At 43.5% G+C, this 22229-nt stretch overlaps 1 protein-coding gene and 1 long non-coding RNA gene across 4 annotated transcripts; both read left to right on the top strand.

The window, feature by feature from the left end:
- The first annotated feature begins 5063 nt into the window (after window positions 1-5063).
- On the top strand, window positions 5064-6317 carry LOC147865060 (uncharacterized). 3 transcript variants are annotated; one of them, XR_015529616.1, is made up of 5 exons: window positions 5064-5212; window positions 5293-5502; window positions 5668-5766; window positions 5863-6122; window positions 6212-6317. It is a non-coding gene; the product is annotated as an uncharacterized LOC147865060 (long non-coding RNA). The 3 variants fall into 3 exon arrangements; XR_015529615.1 differs by having other exon boundaries at window positions 5293-5780; window positions 5868-6122; XR_015529614.1 differs by having other exon boundaries at window positions 5293-5766.
- Window positions 6318-8253: 1936 nt separating this feature from the next.
- On the top strand, window positions 8254-14352 carry LOC147865061 (uncharacterized). The gene is made up of 4 exons (XM_087317793.1): window positions 8254-8430; window positions 13219-13334; window positions 13417-13675; window positions 13787-14352. Exons 1-4 carry the CDS (start codon window positions 8269-8271, stop codon window positions 13805-13807), a joined length of 558 nt encoding a protein of 185 aa, XP_087173919.1. The 5' UTR covers window positions 8254-8268; the 3' UTR covers window positions 13808-14352.
- The last annotated feature ends 7877 nt before the right edge of the window (window positions 14353-22229 follow it).

Raw genomic sequence — 22229 nt, forward strand, 5'->3', positions numbered from 1 at the left:
CGTGCATTTCGTGTATTTCCCGTTTTCTGTAAATCGATCCTATTCCTCGGTTGTGGCCGAGCACTGTTGTTCAACAAAGTGGTATCAGAGCGACGGTAACACAGAAAATGGAAGGCGGCAGCAGCGGGCAGCCGGGGATGATGGTGCTGAATGCGCAGAACTACGCCGACTGGAAGATAAAGATGGAGGATCTGCTCATTGTTCGGGACCTGTATGAACCGATCGACAGGTCGGAAATACCCAAGGGGGTACTTGAGACGGAATGGAGGCTTCTGAACCGGAAAGCCGTTGCAACCATTCGGCAATACGTCGACGTGAGCGTTCTACAACACGTGGCGAACGACACCAACGCATATGAGATGTGGCGGAAGCTGTCGGGCCTCTACGAGAGGAAGAATGCGTTGAACCGGACCTCCCTGATGAGAAAGATAGTGAACCTCAAGTACCGGGACGGCGAGAGCATGGTGGAACACGTAAGCACGTTCATGGGATTCGTGAACCAGCTTGCGGCGATCAAGTTCCCGTTGGAGGATGCAATGCAAGCCATCATCCTGATGTGTACATTGCCGGACAGCTGGGAGAACTTGGTGGTGACTCTCAGCACCTCCTGCACCGAAGATAACTTGTCTCTACAAACGGTAAAGACAAGCATCTTGAACGAAGAAGCGCGTCGGAGAGATAAAGAACCGGTTTCCGATCCGAAGATGCTGCTTACCGAATCGGATCGGGGAAGACAATGGAACCGGAGTCCGCAAAGACGGGAGAAGTCGGGGACCCGGTCGCAGTCAAGAGGAAGACCCACATGCTTCCACTGTGGGAAGCCGGGGCACTTCCGGAAGAATTGTCGGCATTACCGAAAAGACAACGGAGCCGACGACACCGATTCGAAGAAGTCACCGGAGCGAAACGGTGCATACCGAGGAGCCACGGACCGGAGAGGTCCGGATCGGCGAGGGCAGGACCGGAAAGGAACGACGGCACTCGCGGCAAGTGAAGAAGAGATAATGCTCATTACCGAAGAGAGGGAGCTGAACCTTGCCGGTGTAGAGATGACCTGGGTGGTCGATTCCGGAGCGTCGTTCCACCTGACCCCGGAGAAGAAATACTTCTCATCCTACACAGCCGGTGAGCATGGCTGTGTCCGGATGGGAAATGAAGGCACATGCCGGATTGCCGGCATAGGAGACGTGTGGCTGATGACATCAACCGGATGCAAGATGCTGCTGAAGGATGTGCGACACGTTCCGGAGGTCCGATTGAACCTGATCTCGGCCGGGAGGCTAGATGATGAAGGCTACACGGGTAGCATCCGGAACGGTGTCATGAAGTTCAGCAAGGGGAGCCTGATAGTGGCTCGGGCCCGGAAGGTCAACACACTGTACCTGATGAATTCCTGGCTATGTCCGGAGGAGCTGAACGTGGCAGCCGACACTGCCGGTGAGCTGTGGCACAAGAGACTGTGCCACATGAGTGAGAAGGGGATGAAGAGGCTTGCAGAAGACAACCTTATTCCAGTGAAGCATGTGCACCTGGAGAAGTGCACCGACTGCTTGGCCGGTAAGCAAAACCGGACCTCCTTCCACTCAAGGCCACCGACGAGACGTAGTGTACCATTGGAGTTGGTGCACACTGATGTGTGTCAGGTAGAAACGAAGTCACATGGCGGAGCCCAATACTTCGTAACATTCATAGATGACCACAGCCGGAAGCTGTGGACGGCACCGTTGAAGACAAAGGACCAAGTATTGTCCGTCTTCAAAGAACTCCACGCGAGAGTGGAAAGGGAATCCGGCAAGAAGCTGAAAGCGATACGAGCAGATAACGGAGGGGAATACCGGGGGCTGTTCCAGGAGTACTGTCGCTCGAAGGGAATCCGGCTCGAGTTCACCGTGCCGAAGACGCCGGAACTGAACGGGCTGGCCGAGAGGATGAACCGGACCATAATGGAGAGGGTCCGGAGTATGCTGGCACATGCGAAATTACCCAAGGGATTTTGGGCTGAGGCAATGTCGACGGCGACATACGTGATAAACAGATCACCCTCAGTGCCTTTGGACGGAGACACGCCGCAGAGAGTGTGGACCGGTAGGGAAGTTTCCTACCGGCATCTGAAGGTGTTCGGGTGTCTCACATATGTGCATGTGGCAAAGGACCGGAGAGGAAAGTTAGATCCAAAGACCCGGCCATGCATATTCCTCGGTTACGGCGACGACGAGTTCGGCTACCGAGTATGGGACCCGGTCGACAAGAAGATATTCAGGAGTCGAGATATCATCTTCATGGAGAACAAGACACTCGCCGACTGGGAGTCGGAGAAGAAGATGAAGAGCTCCAAGTCGACCGGTGAGGATCAACTCTACGAGGAGCAGTCCCGACCGGCAAGGGACCGGTTAGCACTCGAGGATCCGGCCGAAGACGGTGAAGAAACAGAACCGGCCGAGGAAGATGAAACTGATACCGGAACCAACCCCGATCCCGAAATGGATTCGGATGAAGAGGAAACGGAGGAGCCGGTTATCGAAGCTCCGGAACGGAGATACCCTCTAAGAGAGAGAAGGGCCCCCCGGAGATTTCCGGAACCAGAGCACGTGCTGCTAACCGACGAGGGGGAGCCGGAGAGTTTTGAAGAAGCAAAGCTTGACACCCATAGCCGCAGGTGGTTAAGTGCCATGCAGGAGGAGATGGATTCCCTGCATGAGAACCACACATATGAACTTGTGGAGTTGCCGAAAGGAAAGCGAGCACTTCGAAACAAGTGGGTGTTCAAGCTGAAACCGGGAGATGCCGGAAACACCCCGAGATACAAAGCCAGGATCGTGGTGAAGGGGTTCCAGCAAAAGAAGGGCGTCGACTTCGACGAGATATTTGCCCCGGTAGTGAAGATGACCTCCATCCGGACGGTGCTGAGCATAGCGGCAAGCATGGACCTCGAGGTAGAACAGATGGACGTGAAGACGGCATTCCTTCACGGTGACCTCGAAGAAGAGATCTACATGCAGCAACCGGAAGGATTCGAGAAGAAAGGGAAGGAGCACCTGGTATGCCGGTTGAAGAAGAGCCTTTACGGACTGAAGGAGGCTCCCCGGCAATGGTACCGGAAGTTCGACTCCTTCATGACCGACGAAGGGTACCACAAAACGCAGTCCGATCACTGCGTGTTTGTGAAGAAGTTCGAAGGAGGAGACTTTCTAATACTCCTCCTGTACGTGGACGACATGTTGATCGTCGGACGGGACCAGGGCAAGATACGGATGCTGAAGAAAGCACTTCACCGAACCTTCTCAATGAAGGACCTGGGTCCGGCGAGGCAAATACTAGGGATGCACATCATCCGAGACCGGAAGAAGAAGCAGTTGTGGCTGTCACAGGAGAAGTACGTAACAAAGGTGCTTCACCGGTTCAACATGTCGGAAGCAAGACCGGTCGGATCGACCCTCCCGGCAAACTGCAAGTTGTCCAACAAGCAAAGTCCCAAGACAAAGGCTGAAAAGGAGGATATGATGAAAGTGCCGTATGCCTCAGCCGTCGGGAGCTTGATGTACGCCATGGTGTGTACGAGACCGGACATAGGATATGCAGTCGGAGTGGTGAGCCGGTACATGAGCAATCCCGGCAAAGAGCATTGGAACGCGGTCAAGTGGATACTCCGATACCTAAAGGGCACGGCAAACGTGTGCCTCCGATTCGGCTCCGGTAAGCCCGAACTCGACGGCTTTACCGATTCGGATATGTCGGCTGATGCAGACACCAGCCGGTCCACATCAGGGTATGTGATGACGTATGCAGGGGGAGCTGTTTCGTGGCAGTCGAGGCTGCAGAAGACGTTTGCGTTGTCAACCACGGAGGCGGAGTACATGGCGGCTGTTGAAGCCGGCAAGGAAATAATATGGATGAAGGACTTTATTAGAGAGCTCGGTATCCGGCAAGAGGAGTACCGACTCTACTGCGACAGTCAGAGTGCCATCCACCTTGCGAAGAACGCGGCCTATCACTCCCGGACGAAGCACATCCAGCGAAGATATCACTGGATCCGGGAAAGGATAGAAGACCAGGAGTTCGTGCTGACGAAGATCCACACGGAAGAGAACGGGTCAGATATGCTGACCAAAGTGCTCACACCCGACAAGCTGGGAGCGTGCCGGAAGAGAGTCGGATTGGAGAGACATCCCATGCCGAAGTGAAGGGGGAGTTTGTTGGGATTTCGGTCCCTCCGGATGGGATGTCCGGAGATGAATGACGGCAAGCCCGGTTGCGGTTACGGAACCGGATGATGAAGAGTACCCGGCATGAAGCCGGATGAAGAGTACCCGGATACGGATCCGGATGATGAAGACCCCGGTTACGGAGCCGGATGACGAATGTACCCGGAGAGAGATCCGGATGCGGGGACATATTTGTGAATATGTTTGCCAAGAGCCCTTGAGGCTATATTTGTAAATAGCCCGAAAGTCATATGTGTATAAATATGACTTAGGGCAAACAGTTTTGTGTTTGTTGCTCATTTTATGTTTTCAGCCGAGAGAGAGCAAAGTGAGAGCAGCCGAGAGAGAGAGAAAGAGAGAGGAAGGAAGAGGTCGACGCCTCTGTGTAATACCGCCGCCTGTGGCGAAGGCAGTGAGCTCAAGGTTGTTGCCTTGTAGCTTCACCATTGTACATCTCTGTGTATAGTGATAGTTGGAGTTTGAGGACTCCCGTGGTTTTTCCCATTTAGGGTTTTCCACGTAAAACATCCTGTGTACTCTTCTCTCTATTGTCTTCGTGCATTTCGTGTATTTCCCGTTTTCTGAAAATCGATCCTATTCCTCGGTTGTGGCCGAGCACTGTTGTTCAACAACTCCCTTGGTGCATAATAATTCTTCAATTGCTTTTCAGCTTTCAAATATATAATATTGTTAGATTGATGACTGCTCAATCCTTGCAATTCCTTGACATGGATGGATTTTGGGGTGAAAGAAGAACTAATGAGGACAGGTACTATTCAAATTCATTCAAAAAATATGTTATAGTCATTGAATGTTTTAATGAAGATGTTCTATTTTCAGCAATGGCAACAAGGTTTATGTACGAAGGAGGAAAACAAACCACGATTCAAGATTGATGGAGACCCAAGACAATATGGATGAGGCAAGGGCTTTAGAAAGTGTAGACATTGTAAGCCAACAGACCCACTGTGAATCGACAAATGTGATAAATGTTGATAGGACTTCATCAGGTAAGGGTTTAGATAAGGCTAATTGATACAAAATCTTTTTTTGTAATGCATCTTATACATTGTCGTCATTGTGAAATCAGGTGGAGTTGACACCCTCCAAATGTTCAAGTGTGTTCGAGATCCAATGGGGATCAAATGTCGAGTATGCATAGTTGCAAAGTCGTGCTAGGAAAACCCACGATGGTTTCACAAGAAAGTGGATCTGGAGGCACATTTATTGAAGGAACATGGCGTTAGGACCGTGTTTCCAAGAGGGTTGAAGATAGTGGAAGAGGAGGAAGCATTGGAAGGTAGTCCCAGATACTTTAGCAACTACGAACGAGAGAGATCAATCAATCACTTTTTTAATGTTGATAAAAAATATAATAGAGCTCATCTGTCCCACTTAAGAACAATAAAGCAAAAAGCACTCGAGGAATACAATGCAATCCCTAATGATCTTCGATCTTGCACAGAGGCTGAATTTGTACAAAACTTTACATGCCACAAGATCGAGAAATATGATTCTACAAAAGAGACGCGGATAGAGAAGATTAAGGCTAAGATTGCAAAAGGTTACGACTTTTATGTAAGTATTTTATTTTGGGTTTAGGGTATTTTTAATAATACTCATCGAACTAATAATATGTTGCCAATTTGATACCTTATAGTGTAGGGCTCAAAAGGTGCAAATAGACAAAGAAGATTGGAACATCTCAACTAGCGGTGGGCATAAGACACAATTTAACTTGGAAGCATACCCACCGGGTAGAGCCAAAATCCCAGTGAGACGGCCAAAGTTGGACCCGACCTTATGGGTACATATTCCATTTGAGTCAAAGGAGGATTATGAAGATGTCGGCTACGTTCAGATCGCATACAGGGAAGTCATAAGATCCTTATCCATGACAAATGGAAAGACATTCACCAGGTGTTCTGGTTGTACAATCGATGATTTAGTGTACTAACAATCAACATTCGAAGGGTATTCTCATGTTGTAATATTATGATGCAAAACAGATTCCAACTTTTTTGTAGAAGGTTGAATTTGTCTGTTTACATCGGGGAACGTGAATTGCAATCGATGTGCACCCACGGAGAGATGGCATCGACATGGTCCATGAATAATCCAATTGTATTTATTGACCCAATGAATGAATAAGCCAGCTACTAGGGAATTTAAGAGTTTGGCAGAAATGGCTATAACCAAAGTCACAAGCACCGTCGCAGACCATAAAATCATACCTGAGAACCGATATACTAAAATCCATATACCAACTCAGCCCAACGAAACAGATTGCATATATTATGTAATGCAAACAATTCGTATGTTTGTCGAAGAGTTCGCTTATGGCCTCAAATCACCAAACTTCGTAAGTATCTTATTATTTCCATTTTCTATAGTCACCCTCGATTATTGGTTCTTATACATCCTATTTGGTAGGGGTCTGAGCATTGGTACGACGATGATGACGTCTACCTTCTACGCGTTACAATTGCTAAGTGGGCACGACGTGTTTTGGGTTTCTGAACTTATAACCTGATCCTGTTTTCTGTCATCCTCTATATGGCTTGTACATGTTTATTATACCCCTCAGTATTGTAATTGGGTTTATTGTAATAGCCACACTTGTATCTCAGAGACGTAATATTGGTCCATTTGTTAAAGCCATATGGCATGTGTAAACAAACTTGTAGGTACTCTCGGTATTAAAGTCAATTGTCTTGCAATTTTGGACAATATGAATGCCTTGTAGGTATTGTAAATTTCGGCATGTAATTTTGCCCACAATATATTGTATTTTACGTGTCAATACAAAGCCACACTTTTTGATAAATTCTTGTGCATATTGTAGTAACTTTTGTTTGTGCATATTACGCTATAAACAATGAATCAGACGTGTTGCTTCTTTCAATATTATGTCATAATTGGGCAAACGGATATATGTCAATAATAGTATATATGGAAGTTGAAAATTGATGTTAGATATATATGGTATATATGTTGTACATTATCACCTAACCCGGAAAGTAATATTTGCACCTAACCCGGGAAAGTATTTGTAATATGGCATCGGGAGGTTCAATAAGTCGGAAGCAACAAATTGGTGTGAAAAGAGGAGCCATGCCCAACATTTCACAAGAACTTATTGGCAGCTCCCCAAACATGACCAAAACACACACTGGCTGACTACAAAGAGGTGCTCGTCGTGCTAAGAGGTGGTTGCCAATATGTGACACTAAGAAGGTTCGGTGTTTGCATTGTGATGGTTTGACATTGACTGACTTCAAGAGACTCCAATGCAAATTGCTACAAAAATTGTGGGTGTATCTTGCCGTGCTTTGAACAAGAGCCTTGATCTCATAATTTTTATTACATTACATCATGTGATTATTATATGTAAAATCATGCAATTTTGTATTATAAAAATTAGGCTTGATATTTTTGAGTAATCTTAGCATCTTTTTTTAACTATGATCTCTTCATAAATTTTAATTGGGTACTTGGGTTAGGTGCATGCACCCGGGTTAGGTTAGACCTGGGTTAGGTGTGACAGAGGCTTGTTAGACCCGGGTTAGATGTGACTGAGGCAATTGTTAGACTACCCGGGTTAGATGTGAGAGATCCGATTGTCAGACCCGGGTTAGATGTGACAGAGGCAATTGTCAAACCCGGGTTATAGATGTGAGAGATCCGATTGTCAGACTCGGGTTAGATGTGACAGAGGCAATTGTGAGACCCAGGTTATAGATGTGAGAGATCCGATTGTCAGACCCGGGTTAGATGTAACAAAGGCAATTGTCATACCCGGGTTAGGTTTTCAGCGCGCGCTTTTTGTGGATAGAGATCGAACGGTGCAGATCACAGGCGCCATTCAAAACGTGTCCTGCACCGTCCGTGTCCGCGATTTCCTCACCCTCACCAGGAGGCCTAATTATGATTTGGTTGCACATAGAAACGAGCCAGAGACAGACAGACAGACAGACGGACGCAGAGAGAGAGAGAGAGAGAGAGAGAGAGAGAGAGAGAGAGGCGAAAAGCAAAAGGAAACTGTGTTTGATTGATTGAATTTCCAATGGATCGAGGAGGCGGAGCGTCGAAGAAGAAGACGAAGGGGACGGCGGAGGCGGAGGCGGAGGCGGAGGAGGTGAGCCCTCAGGATGTCCTCAATTCCCTCATGAACGATGGGACCTTCGACAGCCTTCGCCACAAGATCATCAACCAGCTTAAGCACAACGTAAGTCTTCTGCTTCCGCTGCTGCTTCCTGTTCAAAACCCTAATTTATATCGTTGGCTCTCTTGACAGAACCTAAATTTGTTCTTTTCTGTCCTTCTCTCTCTCTCTCTCTCTTTTGTTTGTACCTCCTACATCTGAATCTGTCATTACTTTGCATGGGGTTTCCTGTCTTTTCTCGGTTCCACCGCATCTTTCCTGTCATTATTTCCGTGGATTTGTGTCTTTCCTTGTGTGATTCTTTGTTTCGACCACAATCTCTTCTGTCTTGGTTCTGTCGTCATTTTGATGAAACACCATCGAAATATACTTTCTAGCTTTATTCCTCCTTGGTTTATTATCATCTCCATGAAATGTATTTCATTGTTTGATTTTATCCATTTCCTTGATATACATTTTACCAACTTGGTCTCTTCCGCACCTTATCATTTCCATGTAAATTGTATTACCTGCACTTATTCTTTTCAATCGCGTCTTTCTTTCTTATAGAAGCTGCCACGGAGAAGTATTTTTTCTAGTTAGATCCTCTTCTATTTTTTATCACTCCCATGGAATCCTAGCTTTATATGTCTGTAGGGCATCCCTTCTTTTCTTCAACAGTCTACCACATCTTTCTCACGTGAAGCATGTCATGGAAAATATTTGTTTTTCCAGAGCCATTCCGTTCTGTTTATTCATTGTTTTGCATAAAATTCTAAAATTTTATATGTAAAGATTCCTTTTTGTTTCACCACACCTTTATACCAGGATGTTTTTTTTTCTGTCTTGGTTCTTATCTTTTCTGTAGAATTTGTTCTTTTGCCGGATTCTTTGGTTGTACCATATCTTTCTGTCATCTAGAGTTTTGTTGTTCCAGCATGATTCTCTTCTGCATCGTTATCATTTCCTGTATCAAAGAATTCCCAGCGAGATCCAATGCAAAAGGACAAAATCATTGAAGTCTCGGCTGTGTTCCATGTGAACAACTGCTTGATGAGTGATTGCCATGTCCAATCTGATGAAGAGGAGTATTTCTCACTGTTCCATCCAGGCATTGTGGTACAAAAATGAGTGAAAATGAATTCAGGAAATGGCATGGTTTTCTGGCTTTTATAGAAACATTTGTTTTGCAGCCATGCTTTCAGTCATGCTACTATATGTTAGAATTAACCTCAATAGGTCTCTCTACTGTACATGTGAACATCATTACCATAATATTCAGATTGATGTTCTAAAGTGGACTCCATAGGGCAACTCCTAGGTATGAATTAACTCGCAGTGGTGCTAAAGCCATGGACAAAATAACAGAAATATGCTTCATCTGCAATGGAGACACTACTAAGGACAACAAACAAAGCTCTTATGTTTTAATTCGTATAATTCTTTGTACTATGTGGCACTTAATTCCATGATGCATATTTGCTAAAAAACTGGAAGCAGGCCCAGAGGTTTGACTTGTAGCGAGAGTGACAAGAGAGAGAAAAATTGCTGAGGCTAGAAAATATAGAAGAATAGGTAGGAGACATATGTACGTTTTTGGAGCATCCTCATCATCTGTTTTGTGGGACAAAAGTATGCAGTTTTATTAGAATGTGGTTTTAGGGCACTTGAGCCACTATACATTGGCCAAAAGACCTAAATATGTCCTAGACGCATTCCAGAGATGGTATTGTGAAATGGTCTTCATAAGTTTACAAATGGAGAGTTCTTGGGCCTTCATACCGAACAACCTTCCACTTAAAGGGCCAATAAGGTTCCTTTAAGCTATGTAAGTCTCACTAGCTGAAGACAATTTAAATCTTGTGCCGTTGAGAGGTACTTCTAGTGAGAGCATCTACAGGATTCTGTGCAGCGCTGATTTTATGCAATGAGAAGATTTCATCTTCTATCACTGCTAGTAATCAGTAACAGTTTGGGAGTATCAAGCTCAAACCCTTTCAAACCAAATCATTTAAAAATTTTGAAATTTAAACCGAACTGAAACCAAACCATGAAATATGTGAACTGAAACCACACAAGTCAAACTGTTCAAGATAACTGCAAACCATTTAGCCGCAGTTTCACTATTCAGTTTTAGCTTGAACCAAATTGTTAAACGGGTATTGTTTCTTTAAAACTCGAAAAGAAAAATGTAAAAAAGTTGTTAAGGTTCGAATTAAAAACCTCATAATACATATTACATAGTTTAGAAAGTTAATTTATGCATTTAATAAATATTTAAAAATGTTCCCCGAACTGTGCTGTGGTTTTGAAGCCAAACAAGTCGCAAACTGTTAAGCCAATAAATGCTCCCTGACGAAGTGATACCACACGTCAATGTGATCAGAGCATGCACAAAACATTGCATTTGTAGCAAAGCATATGCCACTTTGGCAATCAAAAGGATGTTTTGATGTCCTGTTGGATAAACGTTTAAATATATTCAGCCTCAGTAATAGTTAATGCAACTGTCCCTTGCAATGATGGAATACCATGAAATTGTTAGAAATATTGAGAATCGATTAGATAGGTATATAGAATTACAACCACAGAGATGGATATATGAAAACAAAACTTCTATTACATATGAGAGTAGCTCACAGTGGTAGTTCACCCATGCGTTCACACCTTAGAGCTTGGATGGGATCTGGACCAGCTCACTACAAAATTAGTGGGGACTGATGATCAATACACCACTGTGTAAGAGAGTGGATTATATTCTCTGTTTGGTCTGAGTGTAACATTAAATGTGCATGTCAGTTGATAGTAGTGGAGATATTCCTTTTCTGTCAACTGACTTGTCATTTAATATGACCCAACTCCCTAGATATAGGCTAGTGCTAGATAGTACTTATCTTGAAGTCAATGTCACATACTTCAAGACTAAGTACATTGTAGCTTGCCCACAAAATATTCTAGTTGACTTGATTAGCCAATCCTATTACCTATTTCGCTCTTCCCTAAATCCATTGTGTCCTACGCATGTACGGTTTCCTAGATTAACACCTTATCGACCCATATGGTCGAGTTGCACACTAGCTGCTCCTCATTTGCGGCACTATCACAAAATGTGCACTCTAAGAGCACATATGGGGATAGATTTACAACTTGGGGCTGATCATTGATTATATCTATCAGAAACTGCATCACTGGAAAGTTTAAATAGATATCCAGTAGTGAATTTGTGTGAATTCACATCACCTGTCATATCAGAGCCACCTAATCCACGTAATTCCAATGGACCCTTTCAATAACATAAAGATTTATTTCTTGTCCTGACTTTTCAATGTGCATTGCTAGGATTAGTAATGAACGTGTTAATAACTCCCATTGAATGTGCAATGTATGGTCTTGTAGCAACCATGGCATACATCAATGAACCACAAGCTGAAGCACATGATAAAACCTTTCGATGAATTGGCTGGCTGTTGCATCAACTATTGGGTAGTGTTTTTTTGCTAAATTTGGCATGGCTGCGAGGGTTTGCATCACTCATGTTGAACCTCTCAGTGAACTTTATTCGGATACATAGAACAGCCACTGCTGCCTATCCCACTTTATCCTCAATACTGATGATACTTTCTGAAATCTTTCATGGAAAAGGCTGATTTATTTTTTCTTTAAGTGCATTAAGAGTCATTTTCTTTTTCATTACCTGTGTCAATTGCTAATGTTTCTATGCATGGAATAATCTCTAATTCAAATTGAAAACAAATTTTGTGAAGATAAACGGCTGGAGGATCGAGGTCTTACAAGTATATTGCCAGAATTGTCCAAATTTGGGGTGTTGCTACTGGCTGTATTTTTATTGTTTCTTTGCTATTTATTGTATGTTTTATGTTTTTTGAAGCAATAAAGAATTATCAAAGAGGGGCAACAGAGTATCAAACTGTTTGTGATCTACGTTCTGTAATTTTATGTAGCTTAATGAGAGTGGAATCCTACAAGTATTTCTACTTTGTAAAACATTGGCCAGGTGACAATTTAACTAAATTGTCTATTCCATCTGTGGACACTGCAATCTTAAGCAAGAATTTCTACTTCATATAAGATGTTGGTTCCGATGGTGCTTCACCTGCCCTTTGGAAATTCCATGCACTCATTGAGATAGATCATGCTGTCACTAGTTTAATTACTGTATTTGAGTTGGAAATTAGAAAATGGTTGTTTTGTTGTGGGTTCTCTTCATTTTGGATTATGTAGGAGCCTGGGGTGTGTTCCTGACTGTGTATCTGCTATTTCATATCTATTAGTCAAGGGGTTTATCACCTTGAATGTGTTTCTCTTTTGATTATCTTATGAGAGTAATTCTTTGTTGAGGCTTGCTTCTATGAGTTAAGAGTACATAAAGAACTTCGGTGTGCAATCGTAAATACCTAGGAACAAGGGAATTGTCATTTATCAGTGGTGGGAACTTCCTATACAGAAAAGGGAAAATTTACATTTGTTTGGCCAAGTCCAAATACTAACATTCTTATTTATTTCCCCAAATGCTCTTTTGTTATTTCCCAAAATACTCTTCCTCAATCATGGAACGAGGGGGAAAGGGGTTGAATTGACCATAAAGTTGGCCAAATAGCACATATAACTGGTAAATAAGGGTTAACAAAGGACATATGAGGGAATAACAAGAACTTAGGTGCATTTAAGGAAATAAAGAAATCAAGGCCCTTCTATCTAGTCAGTGTGAAATCTTCTGTGGACAATACCCATAGCCAATCCTGACACAGCCCTCCCTGTTCTCATGCCAAACTGATATATGAAACAATGGAAGTTGTCTATTACTACCGCCACAAATCCTTGACATGCTTCTTCTTATATAATTTTCTACAGGAGGAGTTAAAGAAATATACCACAACCATGGTGGAGCAGAGCCAAACATTGAATACTCCAGGGGCTGAACAGAAGTCAAAAAGGGAACTTTTTGTTGCACTTAGAGAGGAGCTCGAGTAACTACTTTCCTTTATATATGTTCTGATACTTTTTAAAGTTATATGGTTTGGTTCTGATTGCTGCTTTGCATACCTATAGGGGTCCAGTACTAGAGAGGGCATCTAAGGCAGCTTGGGAACTGATCCTTTCTAAGGAGGGCGTTGGAACCGAAATTTCAGAAACTGTTTATAGAGCATACAATCAGCTTCATGGAAAAGAGGAAAGTCATTATTCTCCCCCTGATCTGCATACACCAATCATGGGTAATGCTCATGAAATGCAAAGTCATGGTTATGGAGTTGGCCAACCAAATGGACAAATGCAGGAACTATGCCAGACACCTTTAACAGCCCCAAAGGTGAGTATTAATAAGGAATCATATTTCGCTAAAGATAAGATGTTTCGTTCACAACCCTTTGTCTTTTAACTGTATGTATATGGACTTACAATCTATGGATTGCTCATGCAGGTCACACTAACACCACCCTGATAATGACATGGGATTTGGTTCTGTCGCAGGGCGCATTCCCTGATTTCCACAGGAAAAAGGTTACATGATGCCCAATTCTTTCAATGTGAAGGATTCAGAATTGTAACAGCTCATTAATGGCCAAGTAGTGATAAATACACAGATGCAAAGTTGCTGGTTAGCTAGAGATTTTGATTACGAAAAGAGGTCAGAATGGGTTGAAATGGAAGTAATGTGTATTACAAGTGGTTCAGCTAATTAAGAGTATCACAAATGATGAAGTAACACGATGAAATCTTTAAAAGTATGCAAGAGGAAGCATACTGGCAAGGGAGAGGGGTTAAGTGGAGATGGATATGACTTTCCAGCAATTGTAGTTGAATCTATCCAAAGGTAATTACAGCTGACATAATCTGCAGATAGCCTAAGCTTTAAAGTGTGAACCATAACTTGTTAGGTGGTCCTATAATCTGCAGGTGTGCTCTCTTATATTGTTGTTAGATTTTAACGTTTTAGCTGTGTAATATTGATTCTTGTTTGGCACTCCCAATAAAAAATTCCTTGAAATGTGGCTTAAAATAAAAAAATCGAATGCATAATCTAGGGGAATCATTTCATTGGACTTCGTCATTAAATTAAAATTTGAAAAACCTTCGATATTGTTAGCTTGGATACTTAATATGCATCTGGCATTGAAGTGTCAAGTTGAGATGTTAGTATAGTGCATAAGTGAGCAAAGTTTATCAATAAAATGTATTTCAAGTCTATAAATTAATAAGTTATACATGGAATATAACTGGCTTCACGTTCCATATTTCTCCTTGAAACAGAAATAGCATATATTAATTGGATTACAGGTTCACCTTGAATGTTGGAAGAAATCTTCATGACATGTTTGATGGAATGATAAACTGCAATATTGGGAGACATCTTGGTGACATGTTTGATCTATGTTTGAGACCATTTTTGTTTTATGGTTTCTTGTGTTGAAGAATCATTTCGATTTAGGACTTACGGTTTAGCCCTAAACCCTGAACTATTCTGACAAACATATAGCCAATTGGTGATATGTAGTTTGTGTAAGGCAATTTACATTATTTGGTACCCAATCGGAATCCTAATGTTTTAGAAAAGAATGATATCATTAGGGGTGAATAAATTTGTATACCATATTCGCAGATTGGGGCTTGGTGCTTCAAAGCATGAATATCCCTTCTTAGAAAGGAAACACACATCAAGATAAATTTTGTACTTTGGTCCTATGGGTCAATATTGGTCTCTTTACCAACTCTAAAAATATCTATCTATCTTCTATCTTTGTCAAGGCTTTGCAATCATGAAAAATACAAGACAAGAATAATTAGGTATGATGGTCAAATTGGGGCATAGATTTTAGATTTATTGTATTGGCTACTCTTACAAAGACTTGATATTAGTTACTCTTACAATTCAAGTCTTCTAGTAGCATGTTTAAAGAAGAGTTGAAAAGTGGGGTCACTACAAATCCAATGCTTGTTATGTTTTTTGTATATCCTTCTTTCTTTCTTTCTTTGTAAACTTGAGGTATGTGCACGTTAGCATGTTCAAAGAGTTGAAAAGTGGGGTCACCACAAATCCAATGCTTGTTATTTAGCATGTATGTACCTCAAAATTGTCTTAAATTGCAAGTTGTCTTGTACATTGTCATTTTTAACCCTTGGGTTATGGAAATGTGCAAGTTAATTGTCGGATGTAAATTGTAATGATTTCACGCCAAAACTTGAGTGCTTGGTATTGTGAATATAAGCACTAGAGTCTAAAACCAATTTGTTTTTACTTATAAAAATTCATTTATGTAATTATAAAAAATTTCATGGACATAGATGCAAAACAAAATTTCACTGGAACATCACATGGCTCGCGGGGGGTTAATGTTTTTTATTTGATTTAAATTGCAATGTTAAGAAAGTCTAACATGAAAATTGTTAACATGTTAAAAGGAAATATTGGTGCGAAGGGGTTAATATCAATCATTTCACTAGAATTTTCCCAAACATTACTAGACATCCCTTATACCAAGTAGATATATTGATCTTTGCTTCCATAATCCCCAAGGGCTCAAGAGTCGACTAAACCAGTAAAACAGATGGAAACTAACATCATCACGTTGCAGGAACACCACCTTGATAGTACCCATTTAAAGGAAGTCGGAGACCTTCTTTCAGGATTCTGGTGAACAATGTAGGAGCCAACAACAGGGGATGATGGAAATCATGGTGGTATTTGCGCTTTAATTCGGGAACATCTAGCCCAAGGCTTAATATACCTAGAATCACTTATACTTGGTAGGGTGCATTTTTGCACGTTAGCCATCCAAGGGCAATGCTGGAATTTCATGAATGTTTACACTTCAAATAGTAGAACAAAAGGGAAACATTCTGGGAGCGTATCCGCCTACAAGTAGCGGGTGAGGAGTGGTGCATTGGAGGGGATTTTAATATGATCAAATCCCCTCACGATAGCTCTAACAACAATCCCATAGTTCTCCAAGGAAGGGTACGTAAACAATGGGAGAAGTTATGTGTCCATCTTAACCTACGAGATATATGGCATGCAGACAACTTCCAACGAAAGAGGGACTCTCTCTTATTTTCCTGATCAGATGAGTGGAATAGTGGACCCACCCTATCTCGCATCGACCGTATTTATATGTAGGCGAGGCCCTAGAAGCGGAGGATGGTGTCGCATAACTCCAAGCACAACTTTCTCCAACCACTACCCGGTAATCGGTTATTTTCAATTACACCGAAAGTGGGGCTCATTCCAACCTCGAATCCCACACACTATTTACGCAGTTACAGAGGTGAAGGAACAATTCAGCCCCTAATGTTCATCACCCGTCAATGACTTATCATCATCCGACAAACTTCTAGTTAAACTAGCAAGAGATTCAAATCTATTACACGAGATCATCAAGACCAGATGTAAGGATGGTCATGAAAAGAGATAGAGAACAAAACGGGGACTAATATCCTTACAACGACTCCAATAGAGATACCCATCATGTAGTTGGATTGCAGGCAGGTTGCTATGGCCAAACAAGAACTCACCATAGCTAAAAAGGCAATCTATGACATGGAGTTTCATGGAAGCATGGCTCGTTGGATTTGGGTAGGGGACAAAACCACGAAGGAATTCTTCTGATCCAAGGGACTGAGGCATGCTAGAACAGTGATGCGCAACCTCAACTGAGAGGATGGAATGACCACTAAAGATGGCGAAGAAATGAGGAATATCGCCACAACCTATTATAAGCGACTACTTTGCGAAGATAGTATGACCACATGGGAAAACAGAAGAGAAGATTTTATCCTCCAAAGCATACCCTAGAAAAGAACGGAAATAAATACATGGCTCCCGCGTCCCCTATCAATCATCGAAATATGGGAGGCACTCTCTTATTTGGATGCAGATAGCTGGCTTGGAATTAATGGCCTCACCCCTCACTTCTGGACAAGCTTTTAGGACACTATTAAAGAAGACCTCCTCCAGGCATATGAGGAGATCATCACCTCTGCAAACATGCCAGAAGAATTTGGACAGGGGATGATACATCTCATTCCTAAATGTGGTGGGAGTGCCAACACCATTAGTAAGTGGTAGCCCATAACTCTTCTCAGTACTGTCAATAAGCTGCTCACAAAAATCGTAGCACGGTGCTTAGCACCACTTCCCCCTCAACTCATTCATTCGTCCTCGACAAGTTTTGTTAGAAATCGAAGCATCCTAAACAACCTTTTCTCATTCTAGGAAGCAATAGCCCTTGCCAAGCGTACCAACAACAAGGTCATTTTGGTGCTCCTAGATTTTGAGAAAGCATATGACAAGATATGTGTTTCTAGAAAGTGTGATGGGGAAACTCAACTTTCGAGAGTCATGGATCAAAGGCACAACAAGACTTTATAGGAACGCCAACAGTTGCGTTTCAGTTGCATGTGAAAGGGGCCCCTTCTTCCGAATATCGCGAGATGTTCTCATCTTTATTTCATGCTCTTGTATTTCTTTTTTATTAATTCAATTTGATCTTGATAGAGTACGACAAGAATGCCCACTAGCTCCATCCTTATTTCTATTATATGCCGAAGCACTCTCTAGCTTTCTCAACTCGTGGCATCTAAACCTATGTGGTATTCATGTGCTACACTCTCACCAAAGCCTCCTGGATATAGAATTTGTAGATGACACCACAATCTACTCGCAAGGGGACTTGGAAAAGCTACAGAAGCTAGAAAGTGGATTAGTCGTGTTTTGCAAGAGATCAAACATCATGATCAATTGGCACAAATCCTATGCAATATGGCTTTCTCATGAAGAACATCTTGCATGGCACCCACATCCCACTTTCAAGTGGATCAATCAAGGAGCAAGCACCAAATATTTGGGTTTCCAGTTTGGATTCAACATTACTCCGGAGACTATGATTGCACCAGTGATTCGCTCCATTCGCCAAAAGTTGATACATTGGAGGTCGAAAAAACTCTCACTAGCAGGTCGCATCATAGTGGCAAATTAGGTATTACTCGCAACAACATGGTACAACCTATCATGTTCAACAATATCCAAGGAAAGTATACATCAGATTCAGCGACTAGTACGCAACTACATTTGGTATGGCAAGGAAGATCATGCAGCTCGGGACAAGGTGGTGTGGCCTATACTCACATTCCCCAAGTCGAGAGGGGGATTGGGTCTGATTGATTCCCTCTCACAATCCAAAGCCCTACTTGCCAAATTTGTGGCGCGACGACTCCAACCAGGGGATGACTATTGGAAAATGCTATTGTGGTTACGCTTCGCTTGCTTTAGGCCACGAAAAAGGGCCAATTGGGCCCCCCAAACAGTATGGATTCTAAACATGGATCTCAAACTGAGTTTCTCACACCAATTGGAGGATAGATTCAGTGCATCCATGTGGAAGGCGTGGAGTGACATTAGACGAGGGCTCAAGTGCGATCAACCTAATTCTGAACCTACCTAGCTCAGTCAAAGCATCCTATGGAACCCATGTATCAGAGATGAATCGAATCAACTAATTGGATCAAGGGGTTGTCATGGGGATACATTGCAGAAAGTCCAGGAAAGAGTATAGAATGTTGGAGACGGTTTATGTCATTGCCAATACAAGATCAAGCCAACATACTCCATGGAATCAAGGGTGGGTTGACTATGAGATCTAAATTTATTAACACTACTAATCAAAGGATGACAATGGAGAAGTGGATATAGGCTACGAGGAGGAGGGCTCTTTGATCCCAAGAGGTAGGAAGACACCGGACAGGAGTGAAGGCCATGAATTGAGAGACAATCGGACACTAACATTGAATATGGTAATTCGAGTACTCGCATATACTGGTCATAAATGGATTGTAGATCCCGATCCGATCAAAGTACAACCAGAATGGCACATCTGTACTCATGAGAACACATGGCTACATAAGGTCAGTTTGGACCCTTTGCAATACGTGGCGCGATCCTTATGCGGGTCAAGGAAGCAAAACCATCCCTTTCTTCCAATTCATGACTAGATTGGGTCCCTACATTCTAGCTGCTCAAACCGCCTGAGGGTCGGCTACTGCAAAGTTCTGGCACACATATCATGTTCCCCACACAATTATCACCACGTTTTGGCAGAAAATCTAGAAACAACATTAGCGAGGCGAATTAACACGTTCCAATGGCTATTGATACATAAGGCACTACCGGTTGGAGTGTGGCAGCGTGGGAACCTTAGCTCTCCTAATTGTGTAGTGTGCCCAAATGCAACAAAATAAATCTGACACGCTCTATGGGACTGTCCAAAGACCCTCGAATATGGTGGGGGGTTGGCCGCCGATTGCAATTATGCCAAGTGCAAGGCACAATCAACTGGGGAAATGTATGTTGGTCATACCATGGCAGGCCCCAGTTGATAGGTACGAGCATCAGGAGGGGATGACTTTGGTGATAAACTCACAAGAGGTTTGTTTTTTCCACCATCGGCAATATCCACTCAATTCTTATTAATGCTAAATCTCAAGTTGTCTTGGAATTGGTTGTTGGGGGCAAGGCCGTCAATGCGGAAGAGCAGACAATGTCTGTGATGGTGAAGAATCTGCGTATGCGAGTTAACACTAGATACGCACAAAGAGAGAGAGAGATAGGCACAAAAAAAAAGGATTTTATTTCTCAATAGCAACAACTACAAGAATTACAACCAGCAGCTACTAACAAGTTACAAAGTCACTTTATATAGTGATTGTCCTAGGGCAATTGCCCTTTGTACTATTTACAGAAATAGCCCAAACTTGGGTTGTCCAAGGGGACAGTGTGAATATGGCCATTATACACTCGTATTCGACACTCCCCCGTAATGGGTGTATACATGGGTTATCTAAAGAATTACAGGTATATATACAAGGTTTATCAGATAGATCGGTTTGTCAGAGTCGGCAAGATCCAAAGACAGAAGACCAAACCGGTCGGGTGGGAAGAGCTGAAGCCGATCCTCAGAGAACTGATGTCGGTGGTCCGAAACCGTCCTATGTTGTGTGTCCGACTTTAACCGGACCGATTTTTCGTTACGCCCATCTGGTGCCGAAGGGACCGGAAACGATCCGTCGAAAGACACTTGGTCATTCCATCTGCGACATTATCGGTTGTGGATATCTTCTCTAGAACAATTTCCCTTGAAATGACGCAATCCCGAATGAAGTGATATCGAACGTCAATATGCTTGGAGGCGTTGTGGTGAACCGGGTTTTTTGACAAAGCAATAGCACCCTGACTGTCGCTGTAGACAACTAGAGCCGAGTCGGAGTCGACCTGTCGGAACGTGTGCGCCAGCCGACCGAGCCATAAAGCTTCTTTTGCCGCGTCGGACACAGCTACATATTCCACTTCGGTCGTTGAGGTGGCTGTGCACTCCTGAAGTTTCGACTTCCACGAGTTGCTCCATTGCCGAATTTGAAACAGTATCCGGTTGTTGATTTCCGATTGTCCACACAACCGGCGATGTCCGACTCGGTGTAACAGACTACGCCTGAGGTTGAGTTCGGGCCGAAGAGAATGCCATGGTCTTTTGTGCCAGCTAGATATCTGAACACATGCTTGACTGCGTTCCAGTGCAATCGGTCGGGGTTGTGCATGAATCTGCTGATGACTCCTACGACGTGAGAAATATCAGGCCATGTCGCGACCATCGCGTACATAAGGGAGCCGATTGTCGGTGCATACGGTACCGACTTCATATCTTCCCCCTCCGGACCGGATGTCGGGCAGTCTCGCTGAGACAGCCGAAGGTTAATGGGGAGCGGGGTCAAAGCAGACTTGGCTGAGTGCATGTTGAAGCATTCCAAGACATGTCTGATGTAGTCGGTTTGAGATAAGAAAAGTTGTCGTTTATCGCGATGCCGACTAATCTTCATACCAAGTATGTGTCTTGCCGGACCGTGGTCCTTCATGGCAAACTTCAACTGCAGTTTCCGAACGAGTTCAGTGAGCTCACCGGCATGCCGGCTAGAGAGGAGCATGTCATCCACGTAGATGATGAGGAAGACGGGAGACCCATCTTGAGTTGATTTGGTAAAGACACAGTGGTCCTCATTGCTCTTTGAGAAGCCGACCGATTGGATGAAGTCGTCGAACTTCTTGTACCACTGTTGGGGTGCCTGTTTGAGGCCGTAGAGACTCTTCCTGAGTCGGCAGACTAGATGTTCTTGGCCGGATGCCACAAAGCCTTTCGGTTGCTCCATATAGATTTCCTCCTATAGGTCACTGTGGAGGAATGTCATTTTTACATCTGGCTGAATTAGCTCCAAGTTGTCGGCGGCCACGACGCCGAGCATGAAACGAAGGGTCGTCATTTTCACCACTGGTGAAAAGATTTCGTCAAAGTCGATGCCATATTCTTGTCTAAATCCCTTTTAGTCGATAGACCCACTTACATGGAAGAGCACGTCGATTCTCCGGTAAGTCAACTAAGTCCCAAGCCTTGTTTGCCCGAATGGAGCGCATTTCCGACTCCATCACTAGATGCCATGTGGCTGAATCGGCAGATGCCGATGCTTCTTCATAGGACGTCGGTTCGCCAACGTTGGTAAAGAAAATTCTGGGAGAGTACCTCTCCGGAGGTTGCGACAGTCTCTCGGATCTGCGAGGTATGACTGGACTAGTCGCGCCGGGTGTCAATGTCGGATGGTTGGGAGTTGAGCCAGTCGGCTGTGCTGAATCGGTGGATTCAGGACGAGAGGTGTCGGTGACCCATGAAACCAATCTCGTGTTGTGGGCTGGGCCTTCATGAAGGGCTGGCACTTTGGAGAATATTACCCTTCGAACTTCAATAGAGCTTTTGAGCTGTTTTATGCATAGCCAACTCATTGAACACGACGTCCGAACTTCAGATGATTTGTCTATGCTCGGGGTCCTA

The sequence above is a fragment of the Azolla caroliniana genome, unplaced genomic scaffold, assembly GCF_043228905.1.
Source record: "Azolla caroliniana isolate FFs.n. ecotype wild unplaced genomic scaffold, voAzoCaro1.0.p SCAF_4, whole genome shotgun sequence".
Taxonomy (NCBI): domain Eukaryota; kingdom Viridiplantae; phylum Streptophyta; class Polypodiopsida; order Salviniales; family Salviniaceae; genus Azolla; species Azolla caroliniana.

Bases quoted from the DNA above. Each gene is read 5' to 3' on its own strand.
- LOC147865061 (XM_087317793.1), top strand. From the start codon at position 8,269: ATGGATCGAGGAGGCGGAGCGTCGAAGAAGAAGACGAAGGGGACGGCG. The intron at 13,335-13,416 runs GTAACTACTTTC...GCATACCTATAG, and splicing joins GCACTTAGAGAGGAGCTCGA to GGGTCCAGTACTAGAGAGGG. The intron at 13,676-13,786 runs GTGAGTATTAAT...TTGCTCATGCAG, and splicing joins CACCTTTAACAGCCCCAAAG to GTCACACTAACACCACCCTG.